At 42.0% G+C, this 22,294-nt stretch overlaps 1 protein-coding gene across 5 annotated transcripts in view; it reads left to right on the forward strand.

Moving 5' to 3' along the window:
* The window catches only part of ilkap (integrin-linked kinase-associated serine/threonine phosphatase), a 36,291-nt gene extending 14,429 nt beyond the window's left edge, over positions 1-21,862 (forward strand). For 2 of the 5 annotated variants that reach the window (XM_052018040.1, XM_052018042.1), the window contains exons 7-11: positions 2,445-2,566; positions 14,224-14,343; positions 15,865-15,905; positions 19,415-19,496; positions 21,128-21,862. In XM_052018040.1, coding sequence (XP_051874000.1) covers positions 2,445-2,566; positions 14,224-14,343; positions 15,865-15,905; positions 19,415-19,496; positions 21,128-21,239 — 477 coding nt within the window. In that variant the 3' untranslated portion in view covers positions 21,240-21,862. Of the gene's footprint in view, positions 1-2,444; positions 2,567-14,223; positions 14,344-15,864; positions 15,985-19,414; positions 19,497-21,127 lie in introns of all 5 variants that reach the window. The other 3 variants (XM_052018041.1, XM_052018043.1, XR_007956487.1) reach the window with 2 other exon arrangements.
* The last annotated feature ends 432 nt before the right edge of the window (positions 21,863-22,294 follow it).

A 22,294-nucleotide genomic window follows, 5' to 3' on the forward strand; every position in this document is an offset into this window, starting at 1 on the left:
CTAAAGAATCCAAAGACAGGCCGAATAAAGTCTCCAGTGAATTACTTCAGGCGCAATCTGAATGAAAAGGACATCACGCTAAAATCTGCAATTCCAAGTTTGTGGTTTGTGCTGTGAGCTCTTCCAGTCACTCCAGATCATATCAAATTACTACCTTCACTTTAGGACCTTTACAACAAGCCAAGAGAATAGGTGGATATAGGTGGCAGTGTGGCTGGGGAATGGAAGGAGTAAAACTGCCATTTCTTCAATTGGAAGGGGATTTCAACCTTGAATAACAAAATGAAGGCGGTTGGCAGAGCCATTGAGCTAATGCTGAATGCTAAAGAACATTATTAATCAGGTAGTGTGTTATGAGGATGTGAAGGTTATTAATTTGCCCTTTCTATTTAATGACAGCAAATTTCTCAGATAATGGATTTGTTCTAGGGTGTATCTAGACCATGTTAGGTGTTAATGGTTGTTTGAGCATTGAGCATGTAAGATGTTGCAGACTGTTTGTCTTTTAAGGGCTGCCATCATCAGACAGAAACGTTATGGTAAATATTTTTCTCACTTTTAAAATGAAAAACTTAGGTGCCAGCCTCATTTCCTGCTTCCAAGCTTCAGCACTGGAGCTCCCAGATGTTATGATCTTGCTCCCCTTTCATGTTCTGTTGAAATAATGTCACGTGCTCTCATCACAAGTTGTAGGGTGATAGTTGCAGCCTTCTGCAGGGCGACGTTCTCCTGTAGTGCAGCGATTTTTGGCTGAGCAAGAAGCCTGTCGACAGTGTGCTCACTCTTCCTCCTCCTCCTCCTCTCCTCTCCTCTCCTCTCCTCCTCCTCCTCTCCTCTCCTCTCCTCTCCTCTCCTCTCCTCTCCTCTCCTCTCCCCCTCTCCCCCTCTCCCCCTCTCCCCCTCTCCCCCTCTCCCCCTCTCCCCCTCTCCCCCTCTCCCCCTCTCCTCCTCTCCTCCTCTCCTCCTCTCCCCCTCTCCTCCTCTCCTCCTCTCCTCCTCTCCTCCTCTCCTCCTCTCCTCCTCTCCTCCTCTCCTCCTCTCCTCCTCTCCTCCTCTCCTCCTCTCCTCCTCTCCTCCTCTCCTCCTCTCCTCCTCTCCTCCTCTCCTCCTCTCCTCCTCTCCTCCTCCCCTTCCTCTCCTCCTCTCCTCCTCTCCTCCTCCCCATCCACACCCCCTCCCCATCCACTCCCTCTCACCCACCTTTCCGACTTTCTTGTTTACATAACAATCTTGACCAGAGCGCACTATTGTCAGCCATCCCCACAGAGAAGTAAGTTGTGAAGTTTGTTCATAGCTGTGGGTGTTCTGTGTCAGCAGTAAAGAAGGAAGGCATGATTCTATTATGCCTAATCTATGGGTTGATGATCTAAAATGCTAAATATTAATGATTAAGTGTAAGGGAATCAGTGATTTTGTTGTTTGTATTAGTGTCATTACTATTGATGAAAACTTTCAATCAAACTAGCCCTTTATATGCATCAGCATGCATCTTGACATGCTCGTTGTGGACTAATCTATGTACAGTTTTGGTTTGCGGAATTATGAGTCCAGTGGGTGTACAAACTTGGTGTGTTGCCTGGGTCAGTGGATGTACAATCTCAGTACTGGGCCCAAATTTGCTCTCAATATTCCAAATAAAGGTGTCCACCCTTATGATATCCCACGAAGGCCAGAACTTCTCTACCACCTCATCAAGCAGTGATTAGCATGTGAGGTTTCAAGGGCTGGTCGAGGCTTGTGTAGACGCAAAGTGGCAAGTCATTCTTCAGTCCCTGGAGGCCACGCTGGAGTGTTCACCATGACTCAGATCAAGAGAAAACCCAACTAGTTCCCCTTTTCTTCAACCAAATCATGAAAATCACAAGTTTCACACTGTACAAGTTACTACTCTGAGGCAAGGTGGGCAGGTGAGAAGAACTAAGAGCAAAGCGAAGAAGAGATGCTCTGAACTGAAGTTTTTTAAGAATCATAGCTGGGACAGGCACAGTAGTGTAGCGGTTAGTGTAATGCTATTACAGCACTGGCGACCCAGGTTCAATTCTGGCCACTGTCTGTAAGGAGCTTGTACGCTCTCCCCGTGTCTGCGTGAGTTTCCTCCGGGAGCTCCAGTTTCCTCCCAGATTCCAAAGACGTACGGGTTAGGAAGTTGTGGGCATGTTATGTTGGCGCTGGAAGCATAGCGACACTTGTGGGCTGCCCCCAGAACACTCTAAGCAAAAGATGTATTTCACTGTGTGTTTCGATGTACATGTGACTAATAAAGATATCTTATCGTATCTATGGGCATTAGATATCAAGCTCAGGGCGCAACATATATGCAACAGCAGTGTACAATCTTGGGGTATCAGTGAGCGTGCAGTCTTGGGCTGTGTGGAAATGGACAGTATTATAAAAATAACCAGTTATTGGAGTTAGAGTTAACCCGTGCCTGTGTTACCTTTCAGGCTATTCTCTGTCGATTCAGTGAGACAAGCGGGAAACTGACATCCATGCCACTGATGAAGGAACATAATCCAACCCAATATGATGAAAGAATGAGAATCCAGAAAGCAGGGGGGACAGTGAGGTGAGAAGTAGATTTCTGTATAAAAGGTGGACACTTGTTGGATTAAGTTAAGGTCTTGTCCATACTTGTTGCACAAAGATTGGAAGATGGTTCTTGGGATCTGCCTCTTGCTCATCAAAGCCTACGTTGCCAGTTCAGTGTGAAGTACGTATTCCTGAGTCCATTGTGTACATTATCCTGAATGGCCAAAAACTTGGGCAGCTCATACCCAGCGCAAAAAAAAGTTTCTTCTTTCTAAATGGCCTGTTTGTTTTTGGAGATGAGAGACATCTAGTCATGTTAAATGCAAGTGAGTAGTGTTCTGAGCTTCTTTCAGCATCCCTTAAGGGTTAGGGTGGTAATTGTAAATGGTGTTAGGTCTTTTGGATCAATTTCTTGGGTCGTGAATTCTTGGGGTTCATTGGAGTTATGTGTGCCAATCATTACATTTAAACTCTTGGAGGAATTTCAGACTTTAAAAGAAGAGGAGTTACTAGAACTGTAAAATTTATAATATAGAAGGGAAGCTAATCAGCCCAGAGAGTCTAGTGAGTTTTTGCTGGAGCAGTCCAGCACTCATCCTATATTCTGTACACTCCTGATTAAGTCATGTGTTCCTAATCTAATCTTTTATATATAAAAAAATATTGTATTGGATCCTGTGACTCAATTATAGTGGATCATTCCATTCTTACCAACGTCCTACAAGAAAGGAACTTCTACAGATTTATTACTCTCTGTGATCAATAAAATTGCTGACTCCTCAACAATGACTTCCCAGACATTTATTTATACCTTTTCATCTTATTCAAGGATCCCCTTAATGTTAATTGATATTCATTCACTAACTTGCATTTCAAGATAAGCTCTTGTTCATGAGTTTGAATTGTCATTTGTATTTAACATAATGGTAACTGGGAGTTAATATGTATTGGCTGTTTCTGTTTAAAATGATTTATTATTTGGGCTGCTTTGAATTTCCATCATAAATGATTGAACAGGCTGGAGCTCTTCTCATGAGAAAGGAGAAGCCTTGAGGTGGGCTTGATGGATGACCTTAAAATTCTGAAAGTGTTCAGTTGGGTAGACATAGAGATATTTCCACTGGTCAAGGGGTGAGAGATGGTGTCTGGAACTATGAGAAATACACAACAGTGGTTAGTGTGTCTTTTAAGTCGCTGTGGTTTATAAGAAGTGTAAAAAGTCTCTGTTTAACCTCAACTTGTGATCATCTTACTCCATATGCCCATATTCCTTTTCAAATCATGGAAGAACTGCAATAGATTTGTTTAATATTGCCATTCCACTGTCATCATCCACAACTATATTTCCACACATACACTGGTGAAACACAGCCCTGCCTCTGTTGATCTCTCACTCCATGTTTCCTTCATCCAAGCATTGGAAGGAAGCAAGTTATCTTCTATGCATGCCATGTTGCATGACCCTGTCCCTGAATTCCACCATACTTGGCAATTCTTTCTGGTGGATCACCCCCATATTCCCTTCCATTACCCCAGTAGTCCAACTGTACCCACATTGTCCAGGTACAGGCACTCTGTAGCCCAGAGCCCAGCAGTGAGGTCTGGACCATGACTGAGTGGAGGCCTGGCTTCTGAACACTGAGAGCTGGGCCAGCTGTGAGAGTTGTCATTCATTTTAAGTTTTTTAAAAAAAAATACTCTCTGACACTTGGAAGCATTTAAAGACTTTTAAAATGGAAATATAATTTATGACAACATTTAAACAATAATAAAAAAAACTAAAAACTTCAGAAGAATTTACAAATAATTAACATTAAATTAAACCAAAGTAATTTTTAAAGAAGTAACTTGCATTCCTCTGACTGACCCAGCTGACAATTCCCCAATATACTACCAGTGCCATTTTACTGACCTTGATATAAGATATCTTTATTAGTCATACATCGAAACATACAGTTTTTGCGTAGTGTGTTCTGGGGGCAGCCTGCAAGTGTTGCCACGCTTCCGGTGCCAACATAGCATGCCCACAACTTCCTAATCTGTACGTCTTTGGAATGTGGGAGGAAACCAGAGCACCAGAAGGAAACCCACGCAGACACGGAGAGAACATACAAACTCCTTACAGACAGCAGGAATTTAACCCAGGTCGCTGGTGCTGTAATAGCATTACGCTAACTGCTACACCACTGTGCCTGCCCTGCTCTCATTGTCTCGAGCACTGACAAGCCCAGTTCAGCATGCCCCAGGTCACTCTCCAGTGTTACTTCCTTCTGTGTCTGGTCCTGGAAAAAGCTTTTCCCCAAGTCACTTTGCAACTGCGCTTTCAATGTTCCTACTGGTTAATCTTTGATGTTTCTGCAGCTCCTAATCTATTCGATTAAACCTTCACCTTTGATACCCTTCCCTCCATTAAGACCCTTTCATTCCCTCTCTCCCTGGTGAGTCAATTTATTGCGGTCCATATCTCCGTCTCCTTGTGTTCAATAATCCCTTTCCTAACTGGACTTAACTAGATAATGCATGATCAGTTCCTGCTTTTCTCTGCAAAAACTGCTCACTGTTTCAGGATCATTCTGGAATGCAAAGGTAGTCCACCAGTTCATGTTTCCATGACAAACTATCTTCTAATGTCCCAATACCCAGCCTCCTCCACCCTGCTCTCCAAGAAAGTTTTGAGAGCTTGTGGACGACTTTGTCACTAAGATTGATGCTTTCCAGTCAGCTACCTCTGTTGTTTTGCTTCCTTCCTCTAATCCACTGATCCAAACTTCCCATGTTTTTCTCCAACCTTGTGCTCTAATTCAGCATCTTTCTGATTTCCCTTCTTGACTTTTCTTAGTTTGTCTTGTCCATGAAATTCACCTCCTGGTCCTTGAACCATCTGCTAATGGAATCCACTTCCCCCTATCTTAAACCAGTCACATTCTTGTACAGTTCCATCAAATATTCTCTCAATCTTCCTTACTTGTGTCACGCTTGGCCCCAAAATGAGCTGCTGACCACACTTTACTCCATCATTAAAGCCAGCCACTTTCATATTCATAAGCATGATTCCACCCTTTCTCAACTCAATGGTAACTGAAACATACACCCAAACCTGTGTTATCGCTAAGCTTAAAATAAAAACAGAAAATGCTGGAAATACTCACCAGGTCAGGCCCTATCTGTGTGAAGAGAAACAAAGTTAACAGTTTTCTTCCTGCAGATGCAGTTTATTGTTTGATTTTTTTTTGTTTATCTCTGATTTGACTATTCCATTGCAATTTTAGCTGATCTCCCATTTTCACCCATCGCCCTAACTTCTGTAAAAAATCAAATTGCTGCAGATGCTGGATGTCTGAAATATAAACAGAAAATGTTGGAACACTCAGCAGGTCAGATACGACCTGTGGCAAGAAAAGCTGAATTAATGGTTCCGGTCAAAGTCTCTGCCTGACCCAAGTGTTACCAACATTTTCTGTATTTAGTCCAAACTTCTATCACTTGCTCGGTCCTGTGCTCACTGACCTCTGCCTAATCCAGCAACACCTCCATTTTAAAATTCTAATCGTTTTCAGCCACCCTTTTTCTCTGTAGTTTTCTTAGGCTTTTGAGGTATTTCATCTGTCTTTTCATTCCTCCCTTTTAATTTTAATTGCTCTACTATTGGCAGTCATGCCTAAAGCTGTCTGGGCTTTGAGATCTGGAATTTCCTCTGTAAATTTCTACTCACTACTCCTTAAACCCTGCCTTTTTTGTCCAGGCTTTGGTCATCTGTCCAAATACTGCCTCATGTTGTGCAATGTTAAAGTTTTCCTAACACTTCTGTGAAGCACCTTGGGATGTTGCACTACACTAAAGACACTGTGTTAAATTGCAACATGGCTAGAATATGCTCTTGTAATAATTTAATTTTTTAGTATTTAATAGCTTTTGAATGTTGGTGACAGCATCGGTATGTGGGTTTAGCCTTAGTTGGCTCTCAAAGCAACTCTGGGGGCAGAATCTGTCAATTATACTCAGGGAGCCTTGTACTGCACTGGACCTTGCCAATCAGCTGAGGAGCTGGCTTCCCAGCAGAAGACTCCACTAGGGACCTGCTGCAAGACTGGGCTTTGAAGGTGAGCATCTGGTGAGCTTGGTGGTCAACAGAAAATATAAGCCAATGTATTTCAAAGTCAGGAATGTCCTACCTTAAAATGTCTCTGCCTCTCTCCCTCGCTTTCTTTAAGATGCTCCATAAAACATACTGCTTTGGTCAATTTTTCAGTTGTTATCCCTAGTACCTCCAAAAGTGAATTTAAACAAGCATTTAACTTAAACAAAGAGCCAAACATTAAAAATAAATAAAACAGTAGGTAATCTAATAGTAAATGCATTTTAAGTTCTCTTTTTTGTTAGTTGAGTTAACCTAGTAAATACATGGCAGGGCACCTTGTATGCATGGAATGTATATCCTGTACTATATGGAAACTCTAGGTCAGTCCTTGTGCACTGAACAATTATGAGTACAGGGAGTGTCATCAACAGGAGGAGCTGAAGTGCCAGGTTTTGGAGTTTGAGCAACTGTTGACATTATTGCAGTCCAACCATAAGGCTGAGTGTTTGTACTTCATGTCAATACCAGTGACCTAGGCAGTGAAAGAGAAGAGATCCTGCAGGCAGATATTAAGAAGTTAGGAAAAAGATTAAGAAGCAGCACTTTAGAGGATTACTCTAAGAGGATTCATTCGAATTACTCCCTACACCATGTCCCAGTGAGTTTAGAAATAAAATAAAGTTTTGGCTAGAGGGAAGATGCAGGAGGGAAAGCTCTAGGTTCCTGTGATGTTGTGACTTTCTGGGGGACTTGAGACCAGTACATGCCAGACAGAATGTACCACTGCAGATCTGGGAGCAATGTCCTTGTGGGAAGGTTTGCTGGTGATGTGGCAGAGATTTCAAGTAGTTTGCAGAGTGTTGGGCATAAGAGGGTAGCATTGAAAAGGGGGGAAAATGCAACGAATGATTGTGAGAGATCAGTAGCACCAGAGCAAGGAAAAGGTAGGTTTCTAGACAGCATCAGTCTGAGAGAGGACAAAATGCACAGGTATGTAGGCACATGCACCTTAAACAAGACTGGTGAGCCAATACATTTCCAAATCACGAACATTTTGTCTGAAAGTCTCTGCCACCTGGAATAGTGAGAGAGAACAGGTGGGGGGAAAAAAATCACTAGAACTGAGTTCTAAATATTCCTGGACACAAGATATACAGGAAAGACAGGGAAGGAAAAAGAAGAGTACTGGCTGTATTGATGAAGGAGATTAAGCAGTGCTGGAACAAGAGGATGTCCTGGAACAATCAAGGACAAGATCTTTCTGTTACGAATTACGAACAATAGAGATGTGTTTGCATACTGGCAGTATTCTCCAGGCTGCCAAGTAGTGGGATGATACTGAGGAACAAATTTGTTGGGAAATTGCAGAAGTGTGCCAAAACCATGGAGTAGTGATATAAGTGCTCTTCAGTGATCCTAATGTATACTGGGATAGTAATGACATAAGGGGTAAAGATAGAGAGGAGTTTGGATCACTGAAGTCTCCCATTATCACTGTGTGGTTTTTCAAGTCAGAGGGTTGCTGGATTTAGTTCTGGGAAGTGAACCAAGTCGAGGACTAAATATCAGTGAAGGAACAACTAGGGAAACAAAGGAAGTCGACTACAGTCGGGGGGAAGCCCGGGTTAGAAAAGAAGTTGGACATCTTGGATGTTCTGGAGTGGAAAGCCTCATCGTGGAAGCAGGTGCGCCGGAGGCAGAGCAATTGAGAAAAAGGGATAGCGTCCTTGCAAGAGGCAGGGTGAGAGGAGCTGTAATCGAGATAGCTGTGGGCATCGGTGGGTTTGTAGATGATGTCAGTGGATAAGGAATCTCCTGAGATGGAGATGGAAAGATTGAGGAAGGGGAGAGAGAGGTGTCAGAGATAGTCCAAGTGAATTGGAGAGCTGGGTGAAAATTGCAGCCTCATGGCATGAATATTAAATTCTCCCACTTTAGGTGATTTCCCACCACCCTTCCCCACAACACTCTTTCCCCCCCGCCCCCCCCCCCCAACCATTCTTGTTCTCTTCTTCCCTTTCTTAGCCTCTTTTTATTCTACCTTTTTTTTCCTTTCTCTCCTTGCCTTTGCCTTTGACCCATCTCCCAGTGGATCTGCTCTCCCTTCCTCCCCCACCCTTGCCCATCACTATCTCTTACCTGCATCTACCTATCACCACCTTGTGCATACCCTGCCTCCCGTCTTTTGTCCACCTATCACTGCTCTGCTTTTCCCTCCTATATATTGGGCTTCCCCTTTTCCTATCTTCAGTCCTGAAGAAGGGTCCTGACCCAAAACGTTGACCACCTGCTTTTCTCCACACATGCTGCCTGGCCTGCTGAGTTCCTCCAGCATCATCGTGTTTTTCATCAAGGAACAACTAGGAAATGACTATCATAATATCCTAATGTTCAGAATAGCTATGGAAAAGGATATGGACAAATCAAGGTTGGGGGGGGGGGGGGGGGGGGCTCAATTTCAGTGGCATGAGAATGCATCTGCCTCTTAAATTGGAATCAACCTGGAAAGCAAAACTGTAATTGAATAATTGGAGGTCTTAAGGCAGAGATGTTTCAGCTGTATTCAAGATGGGTTCAAATGAAAGGGTGGCACAGTGGTGCAGCCAGTAGATCCGCTGTCTCACAGCTCCAGGAACCTGGGTTCAATCCTGACCTTTGGCAGTGTCTGTTCGGACTTTGTAGTTCTCTCTGTGACTGCATGGAGTACCAATGAGGCCAGGACATAGACTATAAATGGTAAGGTCCTTGAGGGTACTGAGGAACAAAGAGGTCTTGGTGTGCAAGTCCAAAGATTCTTGAAGGTGGCAGTGCACATAGATAACGTGGTTAAGAAGGCATATGGGATGCTGGCCTTCATTCGTCATGGCATTGAATACAAAAGCAGGGAGGTTATGCTCCAACATTACAAAACATTGGTCAGACCTCAGCTGGAGTTCTGCATGCAGTTCTGATAACCACACTCTAGGAAGGATGTGATAGTGCTGGAGAGGATGCAGAGGAGATTTACCAGGGTGTTGCCAGGGATGGAATGTATTAGTTATGCAGAGAGACTGGATGGCCTAGGTCTGTTTTCCCTGGAGTGGAGGGGTTAAGAGGAGGCCATAGATTTGGGATAAGAGGTAAGAGATTTTGAGGGAGACATTCCTCACCCAGAGAGTGGTGATTACCTGGAGTGCACTGCTGGAGAGTGGTGGAAGCAGACTCACTAACAGCATTTAAGAGGCATAGACATGGAGGACTTGAATTGCCTAGGCATTGAAGCCCACAGGCCAAGTGCTGAATGATGGGATAAATACAGATGGATGCCCACTGGATGGCATAGACATGGTCGGTCAAATAGCCTGCTTCCATGTTGTGACTCTAATAAAACGGGTTAAGGTAGCAGTGGTGTAAAAGTGGTTGCTTGATGGTGTACGTGGACTCAGTGGGCTGAAGGGCCTGTATCCGTGCTGTATTTCTCGATGACTCAGAGACACTAGAGAGCACAGTAGGGAAATTAAAGGCAGATATCAATGGATAACCAAAAAGATTGAGAGTATAATAACCTGAAAAGAAGAGCGTGTCAGAGATGCCTGGCTGTTAACACAAATGAGATTTAGGCTGATTAAAGAAATTTCAGAGAGGAAGTTAAAAAGAAATGAGAGTAGCAAAGCAAGACATGAGGAATGACTGGCAGCAAACATAGAAAGGAATTCCAAAAAAGGCACATAAACAGGAAAAGGGTTCTAAGAGAAGTAAGGCTGATCAGGGATCAAAAAGGAAGTTTACTCGTGAAGGGATTGGGTTGCTGAGGAAAGTAATGGAGGAAATTCCAGAGGCTCCATTCTTTTAAAAATACAAGGACTGGAAACTTTCAAAAGTCACAATCTTGGCCTGTAAGGATCAATAGAGGCCAAAGTTTGAGGAAAATTAATTGGGAACAGAATTAGCAGTCACTTGGCCAAGTGTGGATTGATTAGAGAAAGCCATCATGACTTTGTTAGAGGCAAATTGTGTCTTTGATGATATAACAGAATGTGTTGATTAGGGAACTGCAGTTGGTGTGGTGTATATAGGTTTCCATTAGGCACTTGATTAGTGTCTCATAATAGGCTTGTCATCAAGATTTAAGGACATGGAACAATAGGGGCTGGGCCAGCATAAATTGAAAATTAAGTAATGGGAATCAGTAGTTGTGAATGGTTATCGTTTTTGCACTGGAGAGAATATCCAGGGCTCGGTGCTAAGACAACTGCTTTGCTTAATGTATATTAATGATTTGAATTTGGGTGTACAGAGTTAAGTTAGAGAGTGAAGGAGGCTGAGGGGTAACCTTATAGAGGTTTATAAAATTATGAGAAGCATAGATAGGGTCACAGTCTTTTTCCTTGGTTAAGGAAGCCTAAAACTAGAGGGCATAGGTTTAACGTGAGAGGAGAAGGATTTAAAGGGGACCTGGGGGGGCAAGTTTTTCCACACAGAGGGTGGTGGCTGTATGGAATGAACTGCCAGAGGAAGTGGTGGAGACAGGAACAATTACAACATTTAAAAGACATTTAGACGGGTATATGGATAGGAAAGAGTAAGGGGGATATGGGCCAAACGCAGGCAAATGGGACCAACTCAGCTAGACACCTTGGTTGGCACTGATCAGTTGGGCTAAAGTCTTGTTGCTGTGCTGTATTACTCAATGACTCTCCGGCACAATTTCAAAATGTGCAGAAGTATAAGGAACTGTGAGAAGGGTATTATCAAATTTCAAAGAGATGGAGACAGGCTGCTGGAATGGGCAAATGGGTCATGAGAAATGTGAAGTGATGCACCTTAGTAGAAAGAATGAAAAGAAGTGATACAAACCATAGGGTACAATTCTAAAAGGAGTACAAGAACAGAGAAATCTTGGGTTCTATGTGCTTGGCTTGTTGAATATGGTAGGGCAGGTTGAAAGTGGTTAAAAGAGTATATGAGATCCTTGGCTTTATAAATAGGGGCATAGTTTGCAAGAGCGAAGAAGTCACAATGATCCTTTATAAAACAAAGTTCAGCCATAATTGAATTATTGTGCCCATCTCTGGTGGTAGAGCTGCTATGTAATAGTTCCAGCAACCTGGCTTCAATCCTCAACCCTGGTGCTATCTGTGTGGAGTTTGCACATTCTCCTTGTGACCATGTGGGTTTCCTCTGTGTGCTCTGGTTTTCTCCCACATTCCAAAAACATGTTGATAGGTCAGTAACTGACCACTGTAAGTTATCCCCAGTGTGTAGTTGAGTTGTAGACTGTGGGGAGAATAAAAAAGGTCAGGGTAAGATTAGTGTCAAAATGGGTGCTTGATGTTTGGCATGAACAGTGAGCTGAAATGCCCATTTCAGTGCTGTGTCACTCTACAAATTTAATTGAGGAAAGGTCTGAAGGCTTTAGCAAGAGTGCAGAAAAGATTTACCAAAATGATTCTGAAAAAGTGGAACTTTAGTTGTGTGGGTAGGGTGGAGAAGCTGGGGTTATTTTCCTTGGATAGGAGGGGGTCAAGAACTCGGGAGGGAGTGCGCAGGTGAGGCATAGACCGAAGGTAATCTGCCAAAAGTTGTATGAAAATTTTTTCTTTACGGAGTGAGACATTAGGTCTAGAATGTGGAGGCAAATTCAATTGTAGTGTTCAAATGGGAGCTGGATAAGATTCAGAAAGGAATGAAATTGCAAGATTATGGGAGAGATTGGGATTGGTTGGATTTCTCTTGTGCACAGTCAGTAAAAACTTGTTGGGCTGAATGGCCTCCAAGGCAGCTTAGTGTCAAATTTGCTTGATTGTAATCCTGTGAAGCACTGAAGCAGAGTAACAGCAACAATAGTATCACGTGATACTAAAATAGATGGTGTTGTAGATAGTGTAGAAGGTCGTGAAAAATTACAGGGGGATCTTGATCAGCTGGGTATGTGGGCTGAGGAATGGCAAATGGCTTTCAATCAGATAAATGTGAGGTATTGTACTTTAGCAGGGAAGGACTTGTACAGTGAATGGTAGGGCCTTGGGCAGTGTTATGGAACAGAGGGACCTAGGAGTGCAAGAGCATAGTTCACTGAAAGCAGTATCACGGTGGTGAAGAAGGTGTTTGACACGCTTGCCTTCATTAGTCAGGGCATTGAGTATAGGAATTAGGAAGTTATGTTGCAGTTATGTAAGATGTTGGTGAGGCCGCACTTCGTATATTGTGTACAGTTTTGGTCACCCTGTTATGGGAAAAATGTTATTAAACTAGAATTAGTGCAGAAGAGATTTACCAGGATGTTGCCTGGACTTGGGGAGCCTGAGTTACAAGGAGAGGTTGCATAGACTGGGACTTTATTCCCTGGAATGTAGGGGTGACCTGATAGAGGTATATAAGATCATGAGGGACATAGACAGGGTGAAAGCCCATAGTCTTTTTCCCAGGGAGGTGGTGCTAAAAACAAAAGGGCATGAGTTTAAGATTAGAGGCGAGGTATTTAAAAGGGACATCAGGGGCAGCTTCTTCATGTGAAGGGTTGTGCATATTTGGAATGAGCTGCCAGAAATAGTGGTTGAGGCAAGCACATTAGCAACACTTAAAGGCCATCTAGATAAGTACATGGATATGAGAGGTTTAAAGGGATATGGGCTAAACACAGACAGATAGGTCTAGCTCGCTGGGCAACACATTTGGCATGGACGAGTTGGGCCAAAGGGCCTGTTGCTGTGCTGTATGACGCTAATAACACTGTTGAACTTTGTGTTCCAAATATGTCCTGATGAATGTATCCAATACATCTTGAGAAAACTTCAGACACTGTCCCTGTTGTTACAACAGCATTCTATTACCTGCTTGGGTATTGGAAATAAGGAGACAACAATCCGATCTCAGTATATTCACCACCCCTATCTAAATCTTACTGCCAGTTCAGCTACATTTTTTTTACCAGCCACATATTGCTGAATAAATAACAACTTATCCATGTTTCATGAAACAAGTTGAGTATAACAACATCTTATCGGTAAGAGAGAGAAATATATTTTTTGTGATCGGATTAACAGAGCTAGTACTCCATTTCTATTCACAGGATGGGTTGGTAGAATAAAGTACGTATCAAGGTTCCATCAGTTTTTCACCTGTACTTGCTGTTTGATCCACTCTTGCCAGTATGATGATTAAGCCGAAAGAGGGGAGTTGCTTCCTTCAAGTTCTTGAGTGAAATGGGTTGGCAACATTTCAATGGCTTGGTTTTATTGCAGCTGAAGGTATCACAGCAGTGATCCTCCCATGGCTCAGCATAACGTGCCTTTCCCTGAGGTGATTCAACTCCTGTCAAACATTTTGCTGGTGAATTAATCACGTTCTGCAGAAAATGGTGTTATTGCAAACAGCAATTTTGATAACATCCCCATTCTTGCAGCAAATGATCCTTGGGGATATTTATGCCTCAAAAGCTCTGATTTTTAACAAACAATTTATGACCATTGTTCCAAGTGGATGTAACTTTTTGCCAGAAATGCCCAGCTGGGGAATCACCTTGCTGCGAGGGAGAATATCTGATGGCTTTCACATGAAGCAGGTTCTTATCCTTGACCTTGCTTATTCTATGTATTGCATTGTGCAGAGGCTAATGTTGATTCATGTCTGCACAGGGATGGTCGTGTGATGGGCATGCTGGAGGTATCGCGCTCCATCGGAGATGGGCAGTACAAGCACTGTGGCGTTATCTCAGTACCAGATGTCAGACGCTGTCCGTTAACATCCAACGACAGGTATGGCAGAACTTTTAAAACTGTAAATCCTGTGTATTTACTGCTGTCATTATTTACCCCACCTTATGCTTCTCAGGCTTGGGCATAAGGGATGAGAAGTGACATGAAGGATTTGAATCCTGATGGTTCAACATCAAACAATCTGTTCCCGACTGATCAATGTCTGTCTAATTTACATTGAGTTTCAGGAACTATAAGTAAATCTACCCCTGCATTTTTTGCTTTCTAATTACTTTCGTTCAATGTTCGTCAATTTGAGAAGATAGGATGCAACGTCTAAGAAGGCAACTTTTCTGATGAAAGGTTACCAACCTGAAACATTAAATCTGTTTCTCTCTTCGTGGATGCTGCTCAGCATACTCAGTATTTACAGCATTCTGTGTTTTTATTCAGGTTTCCTTTTTGTTTTTGTTTGCTTTTGGAATGAACATTTCACAACTGTGTCTTTGAGCTGAAAATTGTTGAGCAAATTTATAGACCACAAATTGGCAAGTAAATAGAAGTGATGACTTAATGAAGAATTACAGTAGCAACAGCTCTAACCATCCTTTTGTGGCAGGTTCCAAATTGTAGAATTATGTGAACAAGAACTGACTCAAAAGTCCAAGAATGTTAATCTTACAGGAGCTTTTTCTGGATTGTTGACAGAATCTCTGGCTTTCTGTTCTGTATCTGATGTCTTTGGGACAACTACTAAGGTTAAGCACGACAAACTATGAAACATCTTTCAAAATTCGACCAATACGTAGGAAATTTGGCAATATTTTAAATTCGGAATTGCATGTACACAAAACTTGCAGATGACTGGTATTTGAGCTGAGTGTCTTAAACTCCTACCTGGCTAGACATAACAATATGCATATCAAAATCTCTGGGGTGTTTTAAGAGAGAGAGAGACACACACACACACACACTGTACCATGTAATAAATGAAACAAGCCATTACTTTGGTACATGTTAATAGCTTGCATTTGTACGGATGCAACAAGAACTGTGTGAAAAAGCTAGGAATATTAAAATAACATCAACCTTTCTGTATTAGGTCAAAGTGGTAAGAGAACTGGATTTGGTTCCCTTTGCTGTTGAACGTGTAATGAGACAAATTCTCAGCCTTGTCATAGAAAGAAGATTGGGCAAAAAAACTTGCCTGCACCTCAAAATTTAGGTGGTGGGTAGGAACCTGACAGTTTTTGTTGTTACCTGAATTTCTGCATCCACTGTAGGTACTCCGTCCAAGGAATTTTTAATGCAAATTTATATCTTAGTTGTTGTAGAAAATTCAGGAAGTACTCAGCAGGTCAGGCAGGTGAGATGAGAAAAATAGGGTTAACATTTCAGATATGTGATCTTTCATCAAAAAGGTGGCTCATTTTCTAACTTTTCCTAGTTCTGATGAAAGGTCATTGACCTGAGACAACAATTGTGTTTCTCCACAGATGCTGCCTGACCTGCTGACTATTTTCTGCATGTTTTATTGTTTCATATTTCCAATGTCTGCATGTTTTTGCTTTTCAATCTCAGATATTCTGTTCAGAATACAAGTAGGACTTGTGTGCAGATGGGTAAGGATGCTGCAAGTGTCTAACCCATTAATACCTAGTGCCAGTCTGTCTAATCCACTATATCACCCCATCCCAAATTGTGAGTAATTACCTCTTTCATTCAGACCTTTTATTTCTTGGTATATATTTTTTTTCTGGACTGGGAGTTTATGTAGGAGAATAATCAAGGCTATACGTTTCATGGTTTGAATTCGCGTGATAAATATTGAAATATATCCAGGAGTGTGTAGTTGTGTCCATCATGGATGAATGTAAAGTTTGTGAGGGGCAGACTTCATTCAGGTGCAGATGGAGTGGCCAATGCTGATAATAAAACAATCTTTTCCAATCACAGTGTATCAGCCCTGTAAAATGTCTGATATGGGTCCTGCCTTTCATCCTTAGACATACCAGCACCTTTGAGATAAAATTGTTTAATCTGATTTGGATCTGCCAAGTAGAATTGTGTTATGCATGGCAGATCCATTTTAGCACATTTTAAATGGCACAAATTAATTGTTCCACGGAGGTCTTTATGTGAAGTACCTATCAAGACTAAAACTTAAATGGATATTCCTGCCAATACATCCAAAATGCACGATGACAGAACATAGCATTTTGTGTGTAGGATGATTTCTAAAAGCCGAAGTCAGACAGGTGACAGGTAAAGTTAATAAAGTTACATCGTGGTCAAGAGAAAGTGAGCTTTTTATCAAATGGGTTTCACACAAACTACAATAAGTGTAACCTGATGGCATGAGTCTTTCTACTCTTGTGGTGTTCTGTTTTGTTGGTTTGGACTAGTCTTCATGGTCATTCTGACAAAACTCTAGACCCACATTTGCTTTGCCCTTTTGTACTTGCTTTAGAGTCTGGTTTGGGAATCTCATACTTGCAGAGAAACAAGTTGTTGCTAAATTCACTAGAGGTGATTAAAGATGAGGTATCAGATAGTTCAGAGGGAAAAGAATACCCAGTAGTGAGTTGCAGACGCTGTTAGTTTTCGAGTTGTATGGAATAAATCAAATGATCAGGGCACAGGCATCCTTGGAGATGCTGGGAGGAGGCTTTCTGAAAGTATTTTATCCTCTTTAGTACTCCATAATGGCTCACGATGGTGATTGTTCAGTGTCCTGGCAATATCCTGGCTCTAGTTCTTAACTTGTGTGCTAGAACCAGCAGCAACTTCCCACCTTCCACAACAGCCAAGCTCCTCCAGTATAGCTATGACACTGGCATGCATGCTGAACTGTTAAAAAAAAATTCCCCTGACACATCCACTATAGCAGTTGGTCTAACCTGGCCAATTACTGCCCTCTAGCCCTCCGCCAATTTGATAGAATTATCATCTGTGGTATCAGCAAACGAGATATGGTCGTTGAAACTTAGTTTGGATTTTTCAAAGATCACTTGCCACTAGACGTCAATGCAACTTTGATTCAGATATTGTCATGAGCTGAATGCCAGAGGTGTGGTTACAGGTGCAGTCCTTGACATCAGCTACAGAGGATGTCACTATGAGATCTTAGAAAAGCTAAAGTTCAATCCACCAGTGGCTGGAATCACGCCTGGCACAAGGAGGGTGATCATGGTCATTGCAGGCTGCTGTAGCTCCAGATTATTGCTGTAGATATTCCTCGGTGAAGTACCCTTGGCCAGTCCTTGCTCAGCTATTTCAGTGATATTTTTGTTAACAGGAATTGGGTTAAGAATAGAGTATTTGCTCATCAATCCATGATGGTCAGCTCTGTCTACAATTTCTCCACTAATGAAGCAGTCCATTCCAGCCCACATGACCTTTTCAAACAAGAGAATGAGCAGCTATTTCTGACCTTGACTGGCAGAACCAATGTAACATGTTAGATGTGGAATCTGCATTCTTTGGGGAAGTCAAAAGATAAGGATAACTTATAGAGGAGAGCTTTGCCAATTTTTTTTTTAAATCTACATTTTCTTAAAACTTTAGATTCCATACATTAGAATTATGTGGAGGAGGTTCAATCCCTGATCCAGCACGAATTAGATGGCCTGTACAGCAGGAAGAATAATACAGTTAACTTCAGTGCTCTGGGGCCAAGAAGAGACGAGCAAAGAAACAAGATTATTTGCCTCAGTTCATGCAGTTACTTTTGCTGGAGAATGTAACGGTCTTGAAAAGAAAATCTCCAAAGGATGTACATAACTCTGGCACAGTCACCTTTAGCATATTTTCCCTTGTAACTATGTAAAACAGTTATAAAATAATACACTGAGTGGCTCATTATGCTGCTTTGAAGTACATGCTTCACATTTGTAATGTGGGTCTAAATTCCCATGTCAGAAAGGAGTAGCATGTTTCCTTCCCTGAAGGGCAAAGGTGAACTAGAAGGATTTCTACAGCAGTTATTTTGCTTCTGCTGGTACTTGGAAATGATCTCATTTGGTGAATTCTTTCAGAGCTTACCATGATGGGATTTGACTTCATGGTGCCATGGCCACTCCACTTCTGTATTCTATTAATGGCATGCGACATTTGGATAAAGCTTAGCCATATGCCTTGAATTGTGGAATATCCTGCAGATAGTCATTGTCCGGGTTCACACTTGAACAATGCCCCTGAGTACTGGCACTAAGGGCACATTTAATAAGAGTCGCAATGTTCAGGAGGGGCAAGAAAGGGCACTCCAAAAGATTATTATTAGGCATTCTTCCTTTGATTTTCTTCGTAAACTATGGCTAGAGTTTAGTTGCATGTGAAGTGAGCACTTGTGATGACAGCAAATAATTCACCATATTTTAATTGAAGGAAGGTAGGGGGTGGGAATGGAAGAACAGGAATGAATAGAACCCTGCCTTATCCTTTCTGTCTCAACCAGACATCAGCAGAAGCCCGTATTTCCTCACCCTGTTCATCAAATTGTTGTGTGTTTCCTTGTGACAGTGTATGATAGGTAGTGACAGCCTTGACAAATGGCTAATTCTGTTGCTTATTCAATTGACTTTAGCATTAAAGAGTAAATATGGGACTTGCTCACCTGCTGGCAAGGCACTACGAGATAACATCTCACTGAGCTGTGACAGCAGCCTGTTGATGTTTCAACCATGCCTGTTTCAGATTGATTAGATTTTATATTGAGGAAATGCCAGTTCGAATTACACAGGGGAAGGGGTGGGAAATAACTGTGATGCAGTGGAGGGAGTAGGGTTAGGTTTAGGTTTAAGGATCTGGTCCCTCATCAGAATTTGATGTTGATTTGCATATGTGTTTTTTCAAGTCATTGGATTCCTGAACTGCATTGTTTTAGGGTTGATGTTAAATGTACGTAATTCCATTTAATTGTGCGAAACATATTAGCAATAGAGGTCTTCCCGAAATACATTCAGTAATGATATCACAATCTGTATCATTAGAGGCACAAGGCAAAATGTAGTATGAAAATATGTTTATCCAAACTCCTTACTGTGTCGGGTTCAGGTTGTGACTCACATAGAATTTCTGGCTCTGTTCTTGCCACACTGACAATTTGTGTGATGCCCTGTGTTCCTTCCAGGTTCATTCTCCTGGCTTGCGATGGATTATTCAAAGTCTTTTCCCCGGAAGAAGCCATCCTCTTTGTTACAGCAATACTCGAGGTACAGTTTTCTGGCCTCAGACCAGTTTGTTCCTTGTGAATGAATTCTTTGGCTTGAAGCTTGGAAATGCCATTTCTCACGTAGAACATTCGTCTTTTGTTATATGAGGGATGCATTGCTTAACCTATCACATTCTCCGCTCTAACAACAACATTAGGAATTTCCAGGGAACAAGGTTTCCACCACCCCTGATCCACCAGTTTTAGGCACCATTACATCATTGTGACTTAGCATCATGTCTCCCCCAACCCCATCAATGGTCCTTTTACTTCCCCCATTGCATAAGAAAACAAGAAACAGTGGCAAGAGATCATTCAACCCCTCATGCCTTCTCTTCCATTTAAGATGATCGTGGCTGATTAACTTGCCTTAGTGCTGCTCTCCTGCACTTCTCCCATATCCCTTGATTCCCTGCACAAGAACATCATGAAGGTATAGTCTGCAGTGAGATGATACTTTATACCTGGCTTCCACTCACAACACTTTGCCCATTTAATCCTTGACTGGGGGCTGGTGACATTGAAGGTCAAGATTGGGGGTAAAAAAAAGAATAATCTTAAAATGCACAAATAAGAGTGTAAAATCTATTGACTATTACTGGGAAAGTATGCATTGATCTGCAAGGGGCAGAATAGGTCTTTGCTGAAGCTGGATGTTAGTGAGTGAGCATTCTATATTCCATTGACATCAATGGAAAGGAAAATCCACCAATGTGTGGTTTGCTTCCTCCTATTACTCACTTCAGCAGAAAACTATTTTCACTGAGGGTGTTTGCAAATGGCTGCAGTCATTACAAATAGGTGAGCAAAAACATTAACTGGGGTCTTTAATATTAAGAGCTGACCACCTGTATCTTCCAAAACATTACAGATGTACAGAAATGAGAGACAGAAATAGATCAGCAGTTCCATAAGTTTATCTGAAACTCCTGATGCCTGGTGTAGTTTGAAGATGCATTCTCTGGAGTCCTCAATTAAGGATTGTAAAGCCTCATTGAGTTGAATGTTCTGATTTTTGTGCTGTTTGTTCATGTGGTGGTGGTGTTGAGGTCCATGTGTTTTGGTTAGATGTTGGACAAAGTTGGTCTTTGGCATTTGACGTGGTGTTCATTTTAATACAAGCACTGCATCTCGATTTGGGTCTGGGCCAGCTATCTGACAGTTCAGGTAAATACCAGGGGATGCTGCACTCAAGAGCCAGTGGGTTGGTTTTCATAGCAAAAATCAAAATGAAACATCAGACATAACCAATTTCAAACTCTCTGTCCATCCCTTGCCCATCCATTTATTTTTATTCACTCGGGTTTGTAACATTATTTATGTTACTCTTCTGCTAAATTGCATGAAGCTTCATCTTACAATGACCTCAGCTTCAGCTGGTATGCTTTAAATGTCTGGAACATTTTTTTTATTTCCAGTCCATCAATGCCTTGTTTCATTTCCACCTCGTGACCTTCCATTCAGTGGCTACCTCTTGGAGAAGATGTGAGGAAGTCCCTAAGGATTGCAAGATACTAGCCATTAGATCCAAGCTCACCTTCAGGATGTTTGTTTTAGTTGAGGGCTTGTTTGAGTTGGCTCAGTTGTGTTCTAAACTGTTCTAAATGATGTGGTCTTTATGTCGATCCACAGGATGAGACCCTCACTGCAAGGATGGGGAAAACTTCACAGGATGTGCGGTTTGAAGCTGCCTGTAACAGACTGGCTAATGAGGCTGTCCGCCGGGGCTCTGCTGACAACGTGACCATCATTTTGGTAGCTATCGGACACTAGCTGCCGAGGAACTCCCTTCACTTTGAACATCCTGCAAGTTATCGCAGGTGACCAGGAGGGATTGCTGATCCCAGAAAGAAAAGACTAAACAAACTCAGGCCACTTATGAAACTTGATAATAAAATGCATATCTTTATCTACCCACCTGATCTCATCATCCTGTCACTGACCAACACTCCTACATGTAAACCTCCATGCACCTGACTAGCTGCATAGCTGTTGACCCAAAACTGTGCTTAGTGAGATGAGCTGACTTGAAGAGCTTTTCCCCAATGAAATAAATGCACAGAAGTATAAAACTGATCCTGGAGCACCTATAGCTATAGTGACACGTGGAAAAGCTGGTCTCCCAGAATTTAACTGGCCTCAACTAGGGCCAGAGGTTGAGTTGAGAAATATAATGCAGATAGCTCTGCCAGAAAAGAGACTTTAATGTTGTTTTCCCAGGACCTAGATTGCAACGTTTGCGAGTTGAATTTTCTGATTTTTTTTTCCATGCTGTTGTTACTGTCACCTTGTTTGTTTGTGTCGTGCTGGTGTTGAGGACTGTGTGTATTGATTAGATTCTGGATAAAGTCAATTCTTTTGCAAATATCTTTAACATCTGGTGATTTTTTTTTCCTATCTGGTTGCTTCTTCTCATAGAAACAGATGTGAGGAAGTTGTTTGTACCTAATTTTGTTTGAATTAAAATGAGCAGTGTGAATTAATTGGAGATGGGTAAATATCACCTCTCAAAAGGATTGCATAATACACCATTTTGCCAAAAGCAAGCAGCTCACTGGGCTTCAGCTTTCTTCTGCTCAAAGGGCCAACTGCTCAGCCTGATTGTACTGGAAGGCCATGTGTATAAGATTTATGGACAATTAGTCACTCAGGCCCCGCACTGGTCTCTTGACTCTTGATCTAGTATAACCATAAGAAGCTGATGTGGTGAAACCAGCAGGAAGAGTCAAGGACATGTCTGCTCCAACTATAGTTTCAAATTCTGAGGCACATCCATTTTATGGTCTGATTTTTATATCC

The sequence above is a fragment of the Pristis pectinata genome, chromosome 6 (genome assembly GCF_009764475.1).
Source record: "Pristis pectinata isolate sPriPec2 chromosome 6, sPriPec2.1.pri, whole genome shotgun sequence".
NCBI lineage: Eukaryota > Metazoa > Chordata > Chondrichthyes > Rhinopristiformes > Pristidae > Pristis > Pristis pectinata.